General features: G+C 38.9%; 1 protein-coding gene and 1 long non-coding RNA gene across 3 annotated transcripts in view; both read left to right on the top strand.

The window, feature by feature from the left end:
• The window catches only part of LOC133276571 (uncharacterized), a 787,535-nt gene that overhangs the window by 151,733 nt on the left and 619,614 nt on the right, over positions 1-16,188 (top strand). The gene's annotated exons all lie outside the window — the stretch shown is intronic.
• Positions 1-16,188, top strand: part of CERK (ceramide kinase) — a 41,201-nt gene that overhangs the window by 21,785 nt on the left and 3,228 nt on the right. Inside the window, exons 7-12 of one of the 2 annotated variants that reach the window (XM_061467478.1) lie at positions 4,074-4,148; positions 5,927-6,079; positions 6,845-6,950; positions 9,267-9,337; positions 13,308-13,507; positions 15,528-15,736. In XM_061467478.1, the coding sequence (XP_061323462.1) occupies positions 4,074-4,148; positions 5,927-6,079; positions 6,845-6,950; positions 9,267-9,337; positions 13,308-13,507; positions 15,528-15,736 (814 nt within the window). Of the gene's footprint in view, positions 1-4,073; positions 4,149-5,926; positions 6,080-6,844; positions 6,951-9,266; positions 9,338-13,304; positions 13,508-15,527; positions 15,737-16,188 lie in introns of both variants that reach the window. The other variant, XM_061467476.1, reaches the window with a different exon arrangement.

Below are 16,188 nucleotides of genomic sequence, written 5' to 3'. Positions count from 1 at the left end.
AAATAACTTAGCAATATTTGCATGCAAAGGGGAAATCTGGGGATTTAGCTGTGCTGTATTCTATATAGTGCAGTCCATCACTTTGCTTTCTTTAATCTTGCAAAAATGGTTTGTGGGGAGTACATACTCTTTAATATTTTAAATACATATCTCAATCATTTCTCCTTATGATTAAAAAGAAGGACTTCCTTGATAATTTTTTAATTACTAAATTGATTTGTTTAAAAAAAATAGTGTTTAAGTTTGGGGAGGGAAAAGATGTAGAAGAGCTTGCCTATAAAGAACTATGTGGCTCTGTGATAACTCCTAATAACAGACAGACTTTAGCTAAAATGGGTAATGAAACTGGGCTCTAGTATACATAATACATGGTAAAGATTCAAAGTAATTATATGTATTTTAACAAAGACTAGTCAGTTTGCCCTCTACACACTTCATATTTTCAGTAAGCTCTTAATACCAAAATACCTGGGATGAGAGCTTTCTTTAGGTGGGAGAGTTTGGACATTTAGTTCGGGATTCAGCTATCCACATGTGGTGGTATGGTGCCACTATCATTGCAACGCACTAGCCCTATGCAAGACAACTGTTGTGCTAGAGTAGCAGCTGGAAGCCAAGCAGAGTAATCTGCAGCACTCCCTTTAGGGTGAGTTACAATTTGAAATTGATAATCAAATTTTCTTGCTTATGTTTAGGTGTCTGCAGGTAAGATGAGCACCTAAATCCATGTTGTAGCAGGGGTAATCTGGTCAGTACAGGTATTAGAGCCTGTAGAGTATTCAAGACCCACCTGTTGGTCTAGAATTCCTGTTTGGTTATGAAGTATTCAAAGAGATTCAAATCTTTAGTCATATGAACATTTTAGTGACCTTTAAACTAGTGCTGCTAGATTCATGCTTGGTGTGGTGTTATGACCAGTTATATTCTATTAGAATGTACGTAAGGAATGATGCTGGTTTTGTTGCCGCATGCTACCAGCCCTGAGAGAGAAAAAAAACCCGGTATTTTACTGTTTGTGCTTGGTACTCCACTGGCACGTCTGGGAAAGAGGAATGATTTGGCAATTGTTAAACACTGTTGGTGTCTTCCCCAGCCTCCTATTCAGAATCTCAGAATTAATTTCAGACTTCAGATCTAACTTTAACCCTCCCTTGCTAGTTAACAAATGGAAATTAAAATAAGTTCTATAAAATTGCCCAACAGATAAATCAGCTTTTAATTGACTACAGAATGCTACAGGGAGATAAGCCTTCAGTCTAAAATGTAGCTTGAGTGAACGCCCCTCTTCTTCTACCTCGGCAGGGTGTCCCTGCCCATGGCAGGAGGGTTGGAACTAGATAATCTTAAGGTCATTTCCAACCCAAACTATTCTACGATTCTATAGTGTAAGACTGCGGAAAATTTGCTTACATCAAGACAAATGTGACTTAAGGTAATTCTAGAAGCAGAATGCAAACAGATCTTGAAGAAATGAGAAAAGTTGGATGAAATGTTGTAAAAGTTCAGGTCAGACCTTTTAGTGGCTACTTCTAGTGGCTATTTTAGAATCATAGAATAGTTAGGGTTGGAAAGGACCTTTAGATCATCTAGTTCCAACCCCCCTGCCACAGGCAGGGACACCTCACACTAAACCATCTCACCCAAGGCTTTGTCCAGCCTGGCCTTGAATACTGCCAGGGATGGAGCATTCACAGCCTCCCTGGGCAACCCATTCCAGTGCCTCACCACCCTAACAGGAAAGAATGTCCTCCTTGTATCCAATCTAAACTTCCTCTGTTTAAGTTTGAACCCGTTACCCTTTGTCCTGTCACTACAGTCTCTAATGAAGAGTCCCTCCCCAGAATCCCTGTAGGCCCCCTTCAGATACTGGAAGGCTGCTCTGAGGTCTCCACGCAGCCTTCTCTTCTCCAGCCTGAACAGCCCCAACTTCCTCAGCCTGTCTTCATACGGGAGGTGCTCCAGCCCCTGTTCATCCTCGTGGCCCTCCTCTGGACTTGTTCCAACAGTTCCATGTCCTTTTTATGTTGAGGACACCAGAACTGCACACAATACTCCAGGTGAGGTCTCACAAGAGCAGAGTAGAGGGGCAGGATCACCTCCTTTGACCTGCTGGTCACGCTCCTTTTGATGCAGCCCAGGATACGGTTGGCTTTCTGGGCTGCAAGTGCACACTGAAGCCGGCTCATGTTCATTTTCTCATCGACCAACACCCCCAAGTCCTTCTCTGCAGGGCTGCTCTGAATCTCTTCTCTGCCCAACCTGTAGCTGTGCCTGGGATTGCTCCAACCCAGGTGTGGGACCTTGCACGTGGCATGGTTAAACTTCATGTGGTTGGCATCAGCCCACCTCACAAGTGTGTCGAGGTCCCTCTGGATGGCATTCCTTCCCTCCAGTGTATCAACCGAACCACACAGCTTGGTGTCATCGGCAAACTTGCTGAGGGTACACTCAATCCCACTGTCCATGTCAGCGACAAAGGTGTTGAACAAGACCGGTCCCAGTACCGATCCCTGAGGGACACCACTCGTATATTTATTTATTTTTCTTTTCAAAAGTAGTGAGAATTTTTTTTCTGCTTAATGGAAATTCACAAGTGTAGAAGGCAAAATGAAACTGAAAAAAAATGGCAGTAAAGCATAGCTTCAGTATCTGAACTCTACTGAATATTTTTGGCTATAAAACGCTAAATGTGGCATAATAACATCATCTGAGTACCTTTTCTGTTGCAATACTGAGAGAAATTGGAGTCCCATTTCCTGTGCAACAGCTTATACTTTTAGTGGTCCACTTGCACCATTTTGAACCTCAGCCTTGTAGAGAGCATACATTTGATTGATAGAAGCTTCCCTCAATACCCTTCTCTGGTATGGGGAAGTGGTGTCTATTTCCTGGGAGTTGGAGTGGGAAGGATTTTCTTTGCTTCTGTTGACAGCTGTATATGCCCTGACTGTTTTCAAAGCGAGAAAGAACTAAAAGTATCGTTTTAAATAGTGGTTGTTCATGCCTCCACTTTTAGTTTTCTATTTCAATTTGATTAGGCCTCAGAAATGAAGTATGCTGTATCTGAGCTGCTCTTCAGCTAGTATATTAGTAGCAAATCTGAGAACCTATATGTGGACAAAGTAACTTTGTTTTCTGATATCCAGCCTTGGCTTTAAAGAAATTCAATTTCAGGGAAGGGATGGGAGAAGCTACAAGATGAATTTGGAGTTAGGTGTTGCAACGAGTGTGCTTTGGTATGTCTGGCCCCAACTTGCAAGTCCCTGCTGCAGAACAGAAATCAGAACCCTACATTAGGCTCTTAGACTGCTTTTTATAGGGATCAGGGAGAATTTCCTGTCTCTAACCAGCACCTAAAATACTGAATGGATGTACTGACTTCAGAATTGCCTGCAGGTAGTTATTTACAAAGACAGAATATAGGTGAAATCTAAAGCTTCCCCTCTTTCTTCTTGTAGATCTTTTGTTCAAGACTGTAAAGGCATATCTCTATCCACTTTGCTCACCTATCTATAAACTAATTACTGAATGCAAGGATTTACTAATTTTCAAATAATGGAACTAAGCAGTAGTTTCTGGTTTAAGATGCAGCTGGAGGAGGAGAAGATGTTGGCAGCCTGGAATTTAGATCTGTCCCCCAAAAACCAGGATATCAGTTAATTTCTTTTCATGAGATCTCAGTGACTAAAAAATTTTGAGGAAAGGAGAGTCAGCATCTGCCTTCCTTCCCCTCCACCCTTAAACACTTTAAAAGCTGTAATGTAATCCTGATTTATTTTTTTTTTTCATGTGAATTAACTTATTTCCCTTCACTAACTGCTATATATTTATTGGTTATGTAGTGAAAATATTTGTACTTTCTATGGAGAGAAACAGCTCTACTTATTGCAGGGGAGGAGAGGGAGAAGGAAAGGTACCTTTTAATTCATAATATTGGTATCCTTGTATTTACTTTGTTCCATAAAATAGAAAGGGGCAAGCCAAAGGAACATAGTGCTTTAGTTTGGAGAACTGTGCCAATAATAACTTGTTTTGAAAGGGTATTAATTAATCTCTAGTTGTTTATTTTTCAGGATCAACAGACTGCATATGCTATTCAACTATTGGCATTTCTGATCCAGTGACATCAGCTCTTCATATTATTGTAGGTGGGTGATCATAGTTCACTGTTTTGTTATGAAAATGGTGAACATAGCCTAACCCCCTAATTCATTTAGGTCTTTCTGTATGTCTGTGAAATACAATTTGAACATAATGGCTGAGTTGAAATATAAAATTTTTGTCTGCAATTTAAGCGATTTGGAATACAGGAGGTTAAAAATAAATTGCTTTCTCCACTGTAATTCATTGTTTTCATGGGATCATAGTGTTTTGAAGCTTTATATCTGGTGCTGAAGTTTTCGACATTCTCGCATGCTTTTGAAAATAACAGTAAAATACAATAAGCAGTCTAAGTTATTGCACACTTTTTCTTTTCCTTCCTTCCTTCCTTCCTTCCTTCCTTCCTTCCTTCCTTCCTTCCTTCCTTCCTTCCTTCCTTCCTTCCTTCCTTCCTTCCTTCCTTCCTTCCTTCCTTCCTTCCTTCCTTCCTTCCTCCCTTCCTCCCTCCCTCCCTCCCTCCCTCCCTCCCTCCCTCCCTCCCTCCCTCCCTCCCTCCCTCCCTCCCTCCCTCCCTCCCTCCCTCCCCTTAAAGAAAGCTATATGACAAGTGCATGCACACTTGAATAGTTGCATTTTGTATTAGTTCCCCAATTGTCCTGTGCAATTCAGTGCTTCCATGCCAAGTTTCTGCTTGCCTGGAATTAGCTGATAATTTCCCATTTTTACCATCTGTAAGTCATATATTTGAGGAGGAACTAGGGAGGAAAACAATTACTCTTCAGTAAATGTATTTTGACACATCGTCATCATTAGAGATGCTAACATTGCCACTTTTCGAAGTCCTCTAGTAATGGAGGACCTGAACTGCACGAGGGCTGAAGAAGGCAGCTTGGCTTATTCAGTCCATCCTATCTGCCACATGCTGAAGAACCACAGTCACCCAGTTGTTAATACTGAATTTGAAAAGTTGTGCAAGGTAGTCTTCAGTTCAGATGGTGATGTGTAAGCGTTAATGACCATTATTTCATTATCACTTGTACGCTTAACAGTTACAGGTTTAGGAACTGGTGTTGCGCAAGTTTACACATGTGCTTCTCTATTACTTACTTATGGTTAACTCTGTTCAGCGTATGTAGAGTTTAGGCCATTGGGCTAAATTTAGAGGGATGGATAGACTTTAGTTGGATTATTAAACAGAAATATACACACCCACTTACCCCACCCAAAACCACTACCACTCCAAAGCTTACTTTATGAGGACATCAAGAGGCAATATACGTTTTGTTCTTAGGGATTTTCAGAACTTGACTGGGTAAGCCCTGCATAACCTGATCTGATGTCATAGCTGAACCTGCTTGGAGTGAGAGGTTTGATGAGGAACCTCCTAAGGCCCCTTCCAGATTGAATTATCCTCTGATAGCATGACATATTGTCTCATAGAATGACATACAGGATTAAGTAGTATCCGGTAAATGTATAGCTCACTTTGATCCCTTCCATAACATCCCCACTTACTGCTACATGGTAAATGAATGTATATTCTTCATTATAATTTTTTAGCATTTTGACCTCTTCTCACTTAGTGTTTAATGCTTTTTAAATATTAGTGAAATTAGTATTAAAAATTATTTTCCCTTTCTGCATGTGTAAGCAAGATATGTGACATATATGACATACGTTATATATATATACATATATATGTATATATGACATAAATACAACATTTTTTAATATTTTTAGATTTTGTAGCATTAAAGTTACTATCATGTTTGCAGCTGCAAACGTAAGAAGTCTTAATACAGCCTTGCACTTCTCACTTTCATAGGTGACTGTCAGCCTCTGGATGTCTGTTCTGTACATCATAACAACACGTTTTTGAAGTACTGTGTGTCATTGCTGGGTTATGGTTTTTATGGAGATGTATTAAAAGATAGTGAAAAGAAACGGTGGATGGGTCCAATGAGATATGACTACTCAGGTAACTTGTGTCATTGCATTTTTTGTCAGCACATAAACGTATCAGAACAGTTGATGTTCTCTCCAAACCAACCTTCTCTGAAGCCTTTAAACATCAGAAACAGACTGAACCCGATTTTAAACTCCTTGTAGTACCACGTACATTGGATCACATTATGTAGAGGTTCATAACTTTGGGGACAATGTTTATAGTGCACTCCTTGAAGTTGTGTTGAATATATGTGACCTAGTGATATCTACCTAAGAAGTAGTATCTCTTCGGTGCTAATCATTTTGTCATTCTTTTCTGTCAGTTAAAGTTAAGAACACCTCTGTCTTGGACATTCAGGTGATGGAATGAATTGTTAATTTTGTTCTTCTTCCAGCACTAATCATAGAGATGAGCGGTTTAGCCTAGTTAGCCAATATTTGGATAAATTCTATACTACTAGAGAGTATGATTTGTCTTGTGTTAGGAAAAGAAGGTGCGGAAGCAGAATTTTAGTAGTATTAGGCCAATTTTAAGACTTGATAGTGATATATAGCTAAAAGGTTAGTTGGCTTTTGAAGATGTTGAGTAGTAATGGCACTGTTGGCAAATTTTAGAAAGTTGAGGGGGCTGCATCAAAAGGAGTGTGACCAGCAGGTTGAGGGAGGTGATTCTGCCCCTCTGCTCAGCTCTCATGAAGGTCCCTTTGAACCCAAACCATTCTATGATTCTGTGTACGCAGAGGTGTTTGCAATGTGGATTTATAATGATGTAATGCTGCTTAATATTTTTTTGTAGGCTTCAAGACTTTTCTTACTCATCATTACTATGAAGGAACAATTTCATTTCAACCAGCAAAACACACACTGGGATCTCCACGAGATAAATATACCTGCAGAACAGGGTAGGCTAATGTTTAACTCTGAATATCTGACATGCAGCCTGTACATAAATAGATGTCACAGAAATGTTGTTTGTAATATCAGAACACTTACTCTGAAAGACACAAGCTAGTAAAAAAGGTTTATTGACATTATTAAAGAGAGCACCATATTATTAGGTAAACAGAAATGTAAAATGTAGTAAGACTTTGTTAGCTGTTCCCTCTCCTCCCCCGGTTTTAAATGAGGAGCAGTGACCAGTATAACAGCATGGTACCCAGTTACAAGGTGCTGAGGGTATTGTGCTGTGTTAGTGTTGATAAATTTAATGTCTGGATGCCTCATGGCTTCTACAAATAGAAATAATTATTCAGAAGTTCTCAAATGTTCACACTGTAATTGGATCTAGCAATTTTGGTGGTTGTTGTGGTGCCACGACAACAGCTGGCATGGCTTGTTCTGAGGATATGTCCTCAGTAATCACCCTATTTAGCACTCTTTTTATAGACAGCTACAATGCTGTATAAATTCTGTGTGTTATTCTTCACTTGTTTCTTCAACCAGGGAACCTACCTGAATCTCCCAGTGTTCCTTCCTTTCTCTTTGCTTTCACCTGCTTGAAATTATGCAGCAGCATTTATTATTCCTCTTTATATATGAATGTATCTATCAGAGGTATAGTAGTTGTTACAGCAGCAAATGCTACAGCAGGATACCAAGGAGCCAGAATCTTTGTCCAGAAACTACATGGAAGTTGTTGAGATTCTGCTGTGTTAGTGCTATGACATACTGCAGATCAAGGTCTCCAGTACTAGCTGAATGAACTATTCTGACCCATCTGGTGCCTTGATGCAGGAGAAACTCCAGAGGGAGAAAGCTGTATCCAGGTCTCAGTCAGAGAGTAAAGAGTGCCTGCTGCCTCTTGTGGGATTTTATACATCCTGATAATTGTTGGAAGGGAAATAGGGCTGGGTACAAGCCATTTAGGAGTATTCTGGAGTGTGGTGATGGCAGTGATGGTGCAAGTGATTGACAAGTTGACCAGGACAAGTGCTCTGCTGGTCTTGTTACAGAAAAGTGGGGGATGTGAAAATTGAGAGCAGCGGTGACTGGGAGATTACAGAGTCTAAAATCCTGAGACAAGTAAGCAAGAAAAAAGAAGAGTTGCAGCTCTGAACTTTCAGAGAGCAGATTTTGGTTTATTCAGGAATCGTGGCAAGATTCCATGGGAGACTGCCCCAGAGGACAAAGAGGCCCAAGAGAGTTGGTAATTTCTCAAAGCAAAAGAGCAGCCCATTTTGATGTGCAGAAACTTGAATAAGAATGATTGATAGAAAACCAATATGAATGAGCAAGTATCTGAGAAGTAAAGGGGAGGTGCAAGTGGAATGGTTTACTTTGGAAGAAGCCAGAGACATAGCCTAAACACACAGGGATGGAGCTGACAAAGCCAAAGCTCAGGTGGAATTGAAATCAGTGAGTCATGTGAAGGGTGTTACTTCTTACAAAGGGATTATATAAGTATAGCAATCAAAGCTAAAGGCTAAAGGACCTGTGGGCCTGCTGGGGTATGTAGTATGGGGTACGTAGTGATAAAAGATAGGGAAAAGTAATAGAAAATTACTCCTTTGCCCCACTTTCCACTGATGTTGTCTTCTCCGAGGCTTTACCGGTACTTACGGGTACCAAAGGCCTATGGATGAGTGGGAACTTTATCAAGGCCTTTGGTATTGTTTCCTGTAGTATTCTTAAAACTAAAACGTTGAGATGTGGTCTAGATTAGTGGATGGGTAGAGAACTGGGAAGATTGTTAGAATGGTTGTGAGAACCAAGACCTGTTGGCAGCTGATTATTAATGGTGCTCCTCTGGGACCAGTACTGGCACTAATACTGTGCAATATCACTATCAGGGATTGGGATGGTGGCAGAGAGTGCACACTCAGCAGTTTTATGGATGGTACCAGATTGGAAAGAGTGGTTGACATGTTGAAAGTCAGGGCTGCTATTCTGAGGCCCCTTGGCTGAAGAAATGGCCAGTAGGAACCTGCTGAAGCTCAGAAGAGGTAAACATCATGGGTGAATAGTCTGATGCAATAGTACTGACTGGCAAGGAAGGCAGCTCTGCCGAAAAGAACTTTGGGATCCTGGTGGACAACAGATGTATCTGAGTAAGCTGTACCTTTTGTGTCCATGCTGCAAGGAAGGCCAGCCTCCTAGGTTGGCCAGTTGGCCATGCTGCATCTTGGGGTAGGGAGATCTTGTAATGATTGGGTAAAACAAAGAAGTTGAACTGAATAATAGTTCTTTTTTCAGGAACTGAGTGGTATTTTTGTTTTCAGATGTTACATTTGCAAGAAAAGTGAGCAGCAGCTGGCACAACAGCAGAAGCAGTGTGGATTAAAACATGAAGGTAATTTGCCAGAAAAAGCATGATAGTGTAATATTATACAAATTGTTGTTTTTCAGAATATATCAGTTCAAGTGTGTGTGTGGTTTAGGTTTTTCAACAGTTGTGAGTTACATTTTTTCTTTAAGAAAAACACATGTAAATATGTGGAAAATATATAAGGTGTCTTCTCCATCCAAACCTCAGAAAATTCTGATAAATTGTACTGGTCACTTGTATATTTCAATGGGTTTGGTCTCTCTTCCTCAGGTAAGATATATTTTGTGAGCTAGGACTCTGTTCTTTTTGTGAGAAGGGCTCAGCTGTAAACCGTGAGGCAGTACACAAGGAAGCAGTTCATGAAGACAGCTTTTAGAATAGATCAGGTTTAAAAATTTGTGTTTTCCAGTGCAAAAGTCATCCTATGGAAAGCTGTTTAATAAGAAAATGGGAGGCAGTGAACTTAGACAACTAATAACAATCTAGTGGTCTGAAGTATTTCTGTACTATACCCCACCAATTCTCAGTATAAATGATAAATGGGATTTCTCTCCTCTTTCTCTTGTTGTGTTATCTTTACTCTCTTTTTTTCCTTCTGTTCCTACCTCTGCCTACACTTCCAGGGATTTTTTTTTATAAGCAGAACTCTTCGTTCCTTTCATTAAAACAACTGTCAATATACTGGATTCTGTGCTGTCATCTTCCTGGTTGTATCTTTGTCTGACTACTGTGTCCTAATGGGGAGAACTTGTGGCCTTGCTGGAGTAAGAGATACAGATTCAGTTGGCTGAGTTTTGCTTCTGATCTGAGTTTGTCATCTTGGATAAACCCTTCATTAAACAGCAGGAAGCCTTCCCATGGGTGTTTGCTTCTGCCTTTACTCTATTTTTTCTTTTCTTGTAAAGCCCGGTGCCTAAACACATAATTTTCTTGACACAACCATTGGCCGTTACGACCTGGATTCTTATAATTACAGTTATTTTGCACAGTGTCTTTGCCAGGTTCTAGACTGTTAGCAAAAAAAGTATCATCATAGTATAGAGATTCATTGGTACCATAAAGACAGTATATAGGTTTCTATGCCAACTTGAATTCCTGTTACACATGCTTCTATCTATATAGTGCTCCTATCCCAGCTACTGCTTTTAGATCTTTTATGTAGTCAGCAGATGGGCAGATTGCAGTCTTGAGTTGTTTTAATTTATGCCTAGATTTAGCTAAAGAAATTGCTTTACATAATGTTTTCCTAAGAGCTAAATGTGATAGTAGGGGTTTTGGTAAGGGAAAAAAAACCCCTACCTTTTTGAGAAATAACTGTAGTTCAGAATTACCAAGCTTTTTCCTTTTGTTTGTGGAGGGTTTTTTGTTATTGTTTTGGGGGAGGGAGGGTTGTTTGGCTTGGTTTTTAAATCTGCCATTTTGTTAGCTTTGATGGAGTACAGGCAGGAGAAAGCCACAGATTATCAAGCCATCAAGACTGCTTTAGCCAGCATTGCCCAAGACATTAAGCAAATAATTATGTAGGATATTGTTTACTTAAATCCATTTTACTGCTGCTGACTGGCTTTCTTTGCAGTCCAGTCTCTTCTCTGTTTAGTACTGGTAAGCAAACAATAACAATCAGTTACTCTTGATTTGCAATGAAAAGGATTTTAAATCGCCACCTCAGACAAGCTTTTAACTCAGCAGGGTGTGTTGGCTGACTTTCTCATTGTGTACTTGGTTTGTGTACAATTCAGGTAAGTTTAGAAGGATGCTTGCATTGGCTGTCAGTGAGCATATTTCTTCGTATTGTGCCTGAAGTCTATGAATATGTGCTGAGTAAACACTGAGTGTTAATACTTGATGCTGATTTCAGCAACTTGCCATGTAGTTATACACAGTAGACAGTTGAAACGAGCTTGTGATTGCTCTATTGTATGAAGGATTTTTTTTGGTGAGTTATTTGTGCTATTACAGTGATGCATCCCACTGAATGCTTATGGAAGCAGTTGGTCATTTAAAATGTGATAAATATCCTGACTTGATTCTTACTGGAATGGTAAAGCTTTTTTTTTTTTTTTATTAACATACTAAAATTTATACTGTATGGTACTCTTCCCACCAGGTGAAAACAAACTATTACAGTAACATTCATAAACATTCTCCCTTAGGTGATTTGAGGCTTATTTATTACAGTGAGCATAACTTAAAAGTTAACGTGTAGCACACTGTAGACTAAATTCATACTGTTTCTCAGATAAACAACAAAAGGATTTATCAGTAAAGGGTGTTGTTTTATTTTGTTGTTTGTATATCAGAGAACTTGTAAATAAGCACTTGTGTAGTTCTGGACATAGATGTTTCCAGTTGTAATAGTTTCTTATGTTCTGTTCAGTTACCTTCATCTCCGAGCAGGGCCTTGTCATTTGCCTACAGCCTGAACAAAGTCGTTCTGTAGTTTGACATTTAAGTTTTTCTCATCTCTCTTAAGATACACCTTTTGAATATGATTTAATTTTTTCTTTCTGTATTTTACTGTTTGAAAGCAACATAAAAAGAACAGCAGTAAAGCAAGCAATTCTAAAACCACTCTGGCTATTGATGTGAAAATGTTGAACTCAAGAGCTGCTTTTTTTCTTGCTATTACTGTTTGGCTTGTCAGGAGATAGAGAGTATAGTGTAGATGGAAGTTTTTGGTTTTCTTTAAGTCTTTTGTCACATTATAATCCTGCTCTATTTTTCCCGGAGTTCTGTGTTTCTTGGTTTTGTTGCTCAAGTGTATATAGTAAGAAGTTCCAGTGAATAAAAATTCAAGGAAGCAAGTAAAGTTCAAAGAGCAAAGAACAAATGCAGCATACTTTTCAAACTTCTTTTTCTTCTTCTTTTTTCTTCTTTTTCTGGTGCATAAAGCTTGGAAGAGATCAGTTCAAAATGAATGCATCATAAGCTTTAGGTTCAATTACCTTGACAGTTGTAAAAAATGATTCTTTAAAGTACATGTAAAGTTCCTAAGACTAAGACAGTAAAGAACAGCAGAATTTCAGTGCGTGGAATATATAGCATAGATGTCATCTATAGTCCCATCAGAGAAGCACCTTGAAAACAACTGTAAGGTAACCCAGATGTGGGGAACTGAATAACATTACAATACTAAGTCCATACCAGTTAATATGCCTCAAAACCTCAACCTTGCTATTTTTTCATGGTTAAACTTTAATAAGCTTATACAAACAACTTTAGTTCAGTCCTGAATTTCACCCCCATCATCAGCAATGGCACTCCATTCCTGAACTCCAGTCTTAGAACTGCACGTAGCTTCATAGGCTATTCTGCAGTCATGACTGTTGTGGAATTGTTTGTTTGAAGTATCCGCATCCACTCATACTGAGAGGGGAATAGGGGTGTTATGGCTGCTTCATGGCTTTTTCTTTTTGCAGTGAGGAAGGTGATTATGTGTAATATAAAAATGCAAAGGCATTTTTAAATCTATTTTTATCCATATTGAAGAAAATACAGGTTAGATGACAACTCTGTGCAGTGCCTGACACTGTTTCTTTGTTCTAGAAAATTCCTCTGCCTCCTGGTTTAAGTCTGATCTGTAACAGAACACTGTCATGTTGAAAACAGACTTTTTGTACTGGTTTCCAGAAATTTGTAAAGATTTATGCACAGGAAAGTTTAACTCTGTTAATAGTATTAATCTTCAGACATTTGGGATTGGGGTGGAAACAGACTACCCAAATAGCACTGATTCTGAATCCGATGTGCATGTGTCGGGAATGGTGATCAGTTTTAGCAGATAATCAGTCTGTGAAGGGAGAAAGAATCTTGCTCTGTTAGTATATGAAAAATAAATTTATTTTTTTAAAATGCAATTTTAGGTATTTATTGACAGTACATGAATATGGGCAATATAAACTTGTAAGCTGCCAACAATAGTTGCTTCTTAGTGTTCTTCTGAGTAGATCAAATCATAACCTATCTCCATGCCTTTATTGATGTGTTTCAGAAGAAGAAGAATGGAAGATTATTAAAGGGAAATTTCTAGCCATTAATGCAGTAAACATGAGCTGTGCCTGTCCACGAAGTCCGAAAGGTCTTTCACCAGCAGCTCATTTGGCAGATGGTTCAGCTGACCTCATTCTAGTTCGTAAATGCTCAAGATTTGATTTTCTACGGTATCTTGTCAGGCATACAAACCAGGATGATCAGGTGTGTATTCCCTTTGGCAGTGAATTCTCCAGTGTCAGTCTAAGTTGTAAATATTGATATTCTTATATGAAAAAAAAATTTACAAAGCAGGTCTGTTGGTTTTTCTTTGTTTTTTTAAGAGTTTCTGCATTTTGGGTGACAAAAACTCATCATGTGTACCATTAAAAAAAATCATTCTAGCTAAGTCAAACCTTTGGCTGTAGCGTTCTAATAAAAGTCCATTTTTTCTAATTGAATTCTGTTTTATAGCATTTTCCATATATTTGCTGTTTGGACAATATTTACAGTGATTTGTCATGAAAAACTATTCACAGCAGTGCAACATAAGTGAGGTAGAAGTTGTAGTGAAGAATAATAAATCACTTTTTGTAAACTGCATGAAAATGTGGTTTAGAAGAAAGCTACCAGAACTGTAGTTTGGTTGTAAAGTGCTAACTTTTAGCGGAATTTTACTGCATATATGTGATCAGGATATGAGCTTTATTCATTTGGCTTTAAAATTATTCTTTGTGTATGTTGTAGCTGTCAGGATAGACTATAAGGAAAGATTCATCACTGCTTTTGATCGTAGTATCTGTTGAAACCAGAGCTGTGGCTGTGAGCACACACATTTAGTATTTGTCACAACCTGATGATATTAACGTGTTCTGGAAATTATCTGAACAATGGGTTAGTGTCATAGTCAGTTATAAAAGCAATAATAAATCTCATTTATGATGCTATTCTTCCTCCTCTGTAGAAAAATTAGTATAGATTCTCTTTATTGTCACATTACCATTCCCTGGGACATTTTGTGTCTGTTTTCCTCCTTCCTGCTATTCTCAGTCTCCTGCTCTTCCCTTCACTCCTTCCCAATCACCCTCACTGCTCCCTTGATATTTTTGGTTATTTGAAGCCTTCGTTGTCTGCCTTTCAAACTGACTTCAACATTTATCAAGCAAGTTCATTCTGCTTAGACTTGAGGCATTCTGCTTAGACTTGAGACATGAGAGCATTCATTGTGCAGCTGTGGAAACCAGTTTTTGCAACTAAGCTGTTTGGACTAGTAAACTGCTTAGCGAGCCTCATTGTACCCATGAGCCACTACTTACAAGAGTGGATTTTGACAATTTGACAGCTTTTTTATGGCTAAAAGCTGCGGGAACTTAAGACCTAGGAGGTCCCTTCAAATCTGATGCTTTTTGTGATTCGTTACTGTGGCCGTTCCCCTTCCAGTGCTTCCTGCCTGTTTCTCTCTGGCGTATGCTGGTCTTGCAGTGCAGATTAAATGCAGGGTTGTTCTCACTTCGGGTTAGTGTCTACCATAACAGTGGGAAACCCCTTTTTGAAAACTTAAAAAATTGCGAGGGACACCCTCTAATTTGATTGCTCCTTTAATTTATGAAGCCTGTTTTAAAGCATTTTTATGATATTATAGTCTGCATCTTCTAAGAGTGATCTTTTAACTGTCCCACTTTTTCTAGCTGAATTAACTAGTTAAAAATACATTCATTTTGTTAGAATGCAATAATATTGCTCTCTATTCTTTTGATCCTATACACCCAGCTCTGGGATGCGATCACACTGCCATGGAATTCTCACCTTCAGGACATTGTTCCAAATGCAGAAGCAGAAGGCTTTCAAAAAAGCCCATGTGTCTTAAGGGCTGTAGTTGAAGAGGTCCTGAGGATGGTACAAAGATCCAATCCAGACCTTTCTGACTTCAATTCCATGCTATATTAGTTTTTATAGGGCATGATTTATACCCCATTGGCTCATAATCACAAAACCTGTTACCTGATTATCTATAACATGGCCACTTGAAGAGGACCCTTAAAAAGTAATGTTCCAATTTGGCTTTATTGTTTCTGACTTGTGCTGCTTTTTAAAAGCAAAAATCACTCTCTGCCTCAGATAAGCTTCTCCAGAAAATTGGAGTGGACAGACTTGAATACAGAATGCTGCACCCTGACTTGCTTTACACATCAAATGTATTTAACTAATTGTAATTGCCTGTTTTGATTTGTTTTTTTCTGTGTAGTTTGACTTCTCATTTGTAGATGTTCATCGGGTGAAGAGTTTTCAATTTACTTCAAAGCTTTCAGAAGACAATGAAAGCAATGTCACTGACATGGGAAAGAAACGGTTTGGCCAGTTCTGCCGAGATCACCCAGCCTGTTGCTGTAACATTGCTAATAGCACCTGGAATTGTGATGGAGAAACTCTGGAGAGTTCAGGAATTGAAGTGAGGTAAGCATTGATTATTTTTCTCCATAAACATCAGGCCTTTTCACTGATTTTAAAGATGCTCACAAAGACATCCCCAAAAGGTGCCTCTACATAGTAAATTTGGGTCTTCTGATAATAAACTTTTTTATATATCCTTTTTTGAGTCTTTTCCAGAGAATAAGCGTAAGTGATCACTCTGAGAAAGGTGGATGGCTCTACCATTGGAGTCATACTTACTTCTTAGGAACTGCTACATGCTTGTGTTGGGAGGATTCTTTTTAAAAGTGCAGAGTACCTTATTACTCTGAGGAACAGCCTTTCCTGTTAAACATAAACTTAAGTAAGCATCATTGTCTTACAGATGAGTGTGTCCCATACGTTGTAATTTTTGACACAGCACTGAGTCTTATCTCCAGCCTTTGCATATGGAGGAAGACGTTTGCAGTTGTGCAAATAATCGAATTAGAAAGGAA

This window comes from Pezoporus flaviventris, unplaced genomic scaffold (assembly GCF_033815535.1).
Source record: "Pezoporus flaviventris isolate CSIRO_AGI_PZ_B2104156 unplaced genomic scaffold, CSIRO_AGI_Pfla_v1 ptg000045l, whole genome shotgun sequence".
Classification (NCBI taxonomy): domain Eukaryota; kingdom Metazoa; phylum Chordata; class Aves; order Psittaciformes; family Psittacidae; genus Pezoporus; species Pezoporus flaviventris.
This window is presented reverse-complemented; position numbering and strand designations above follow the sequence as displayed.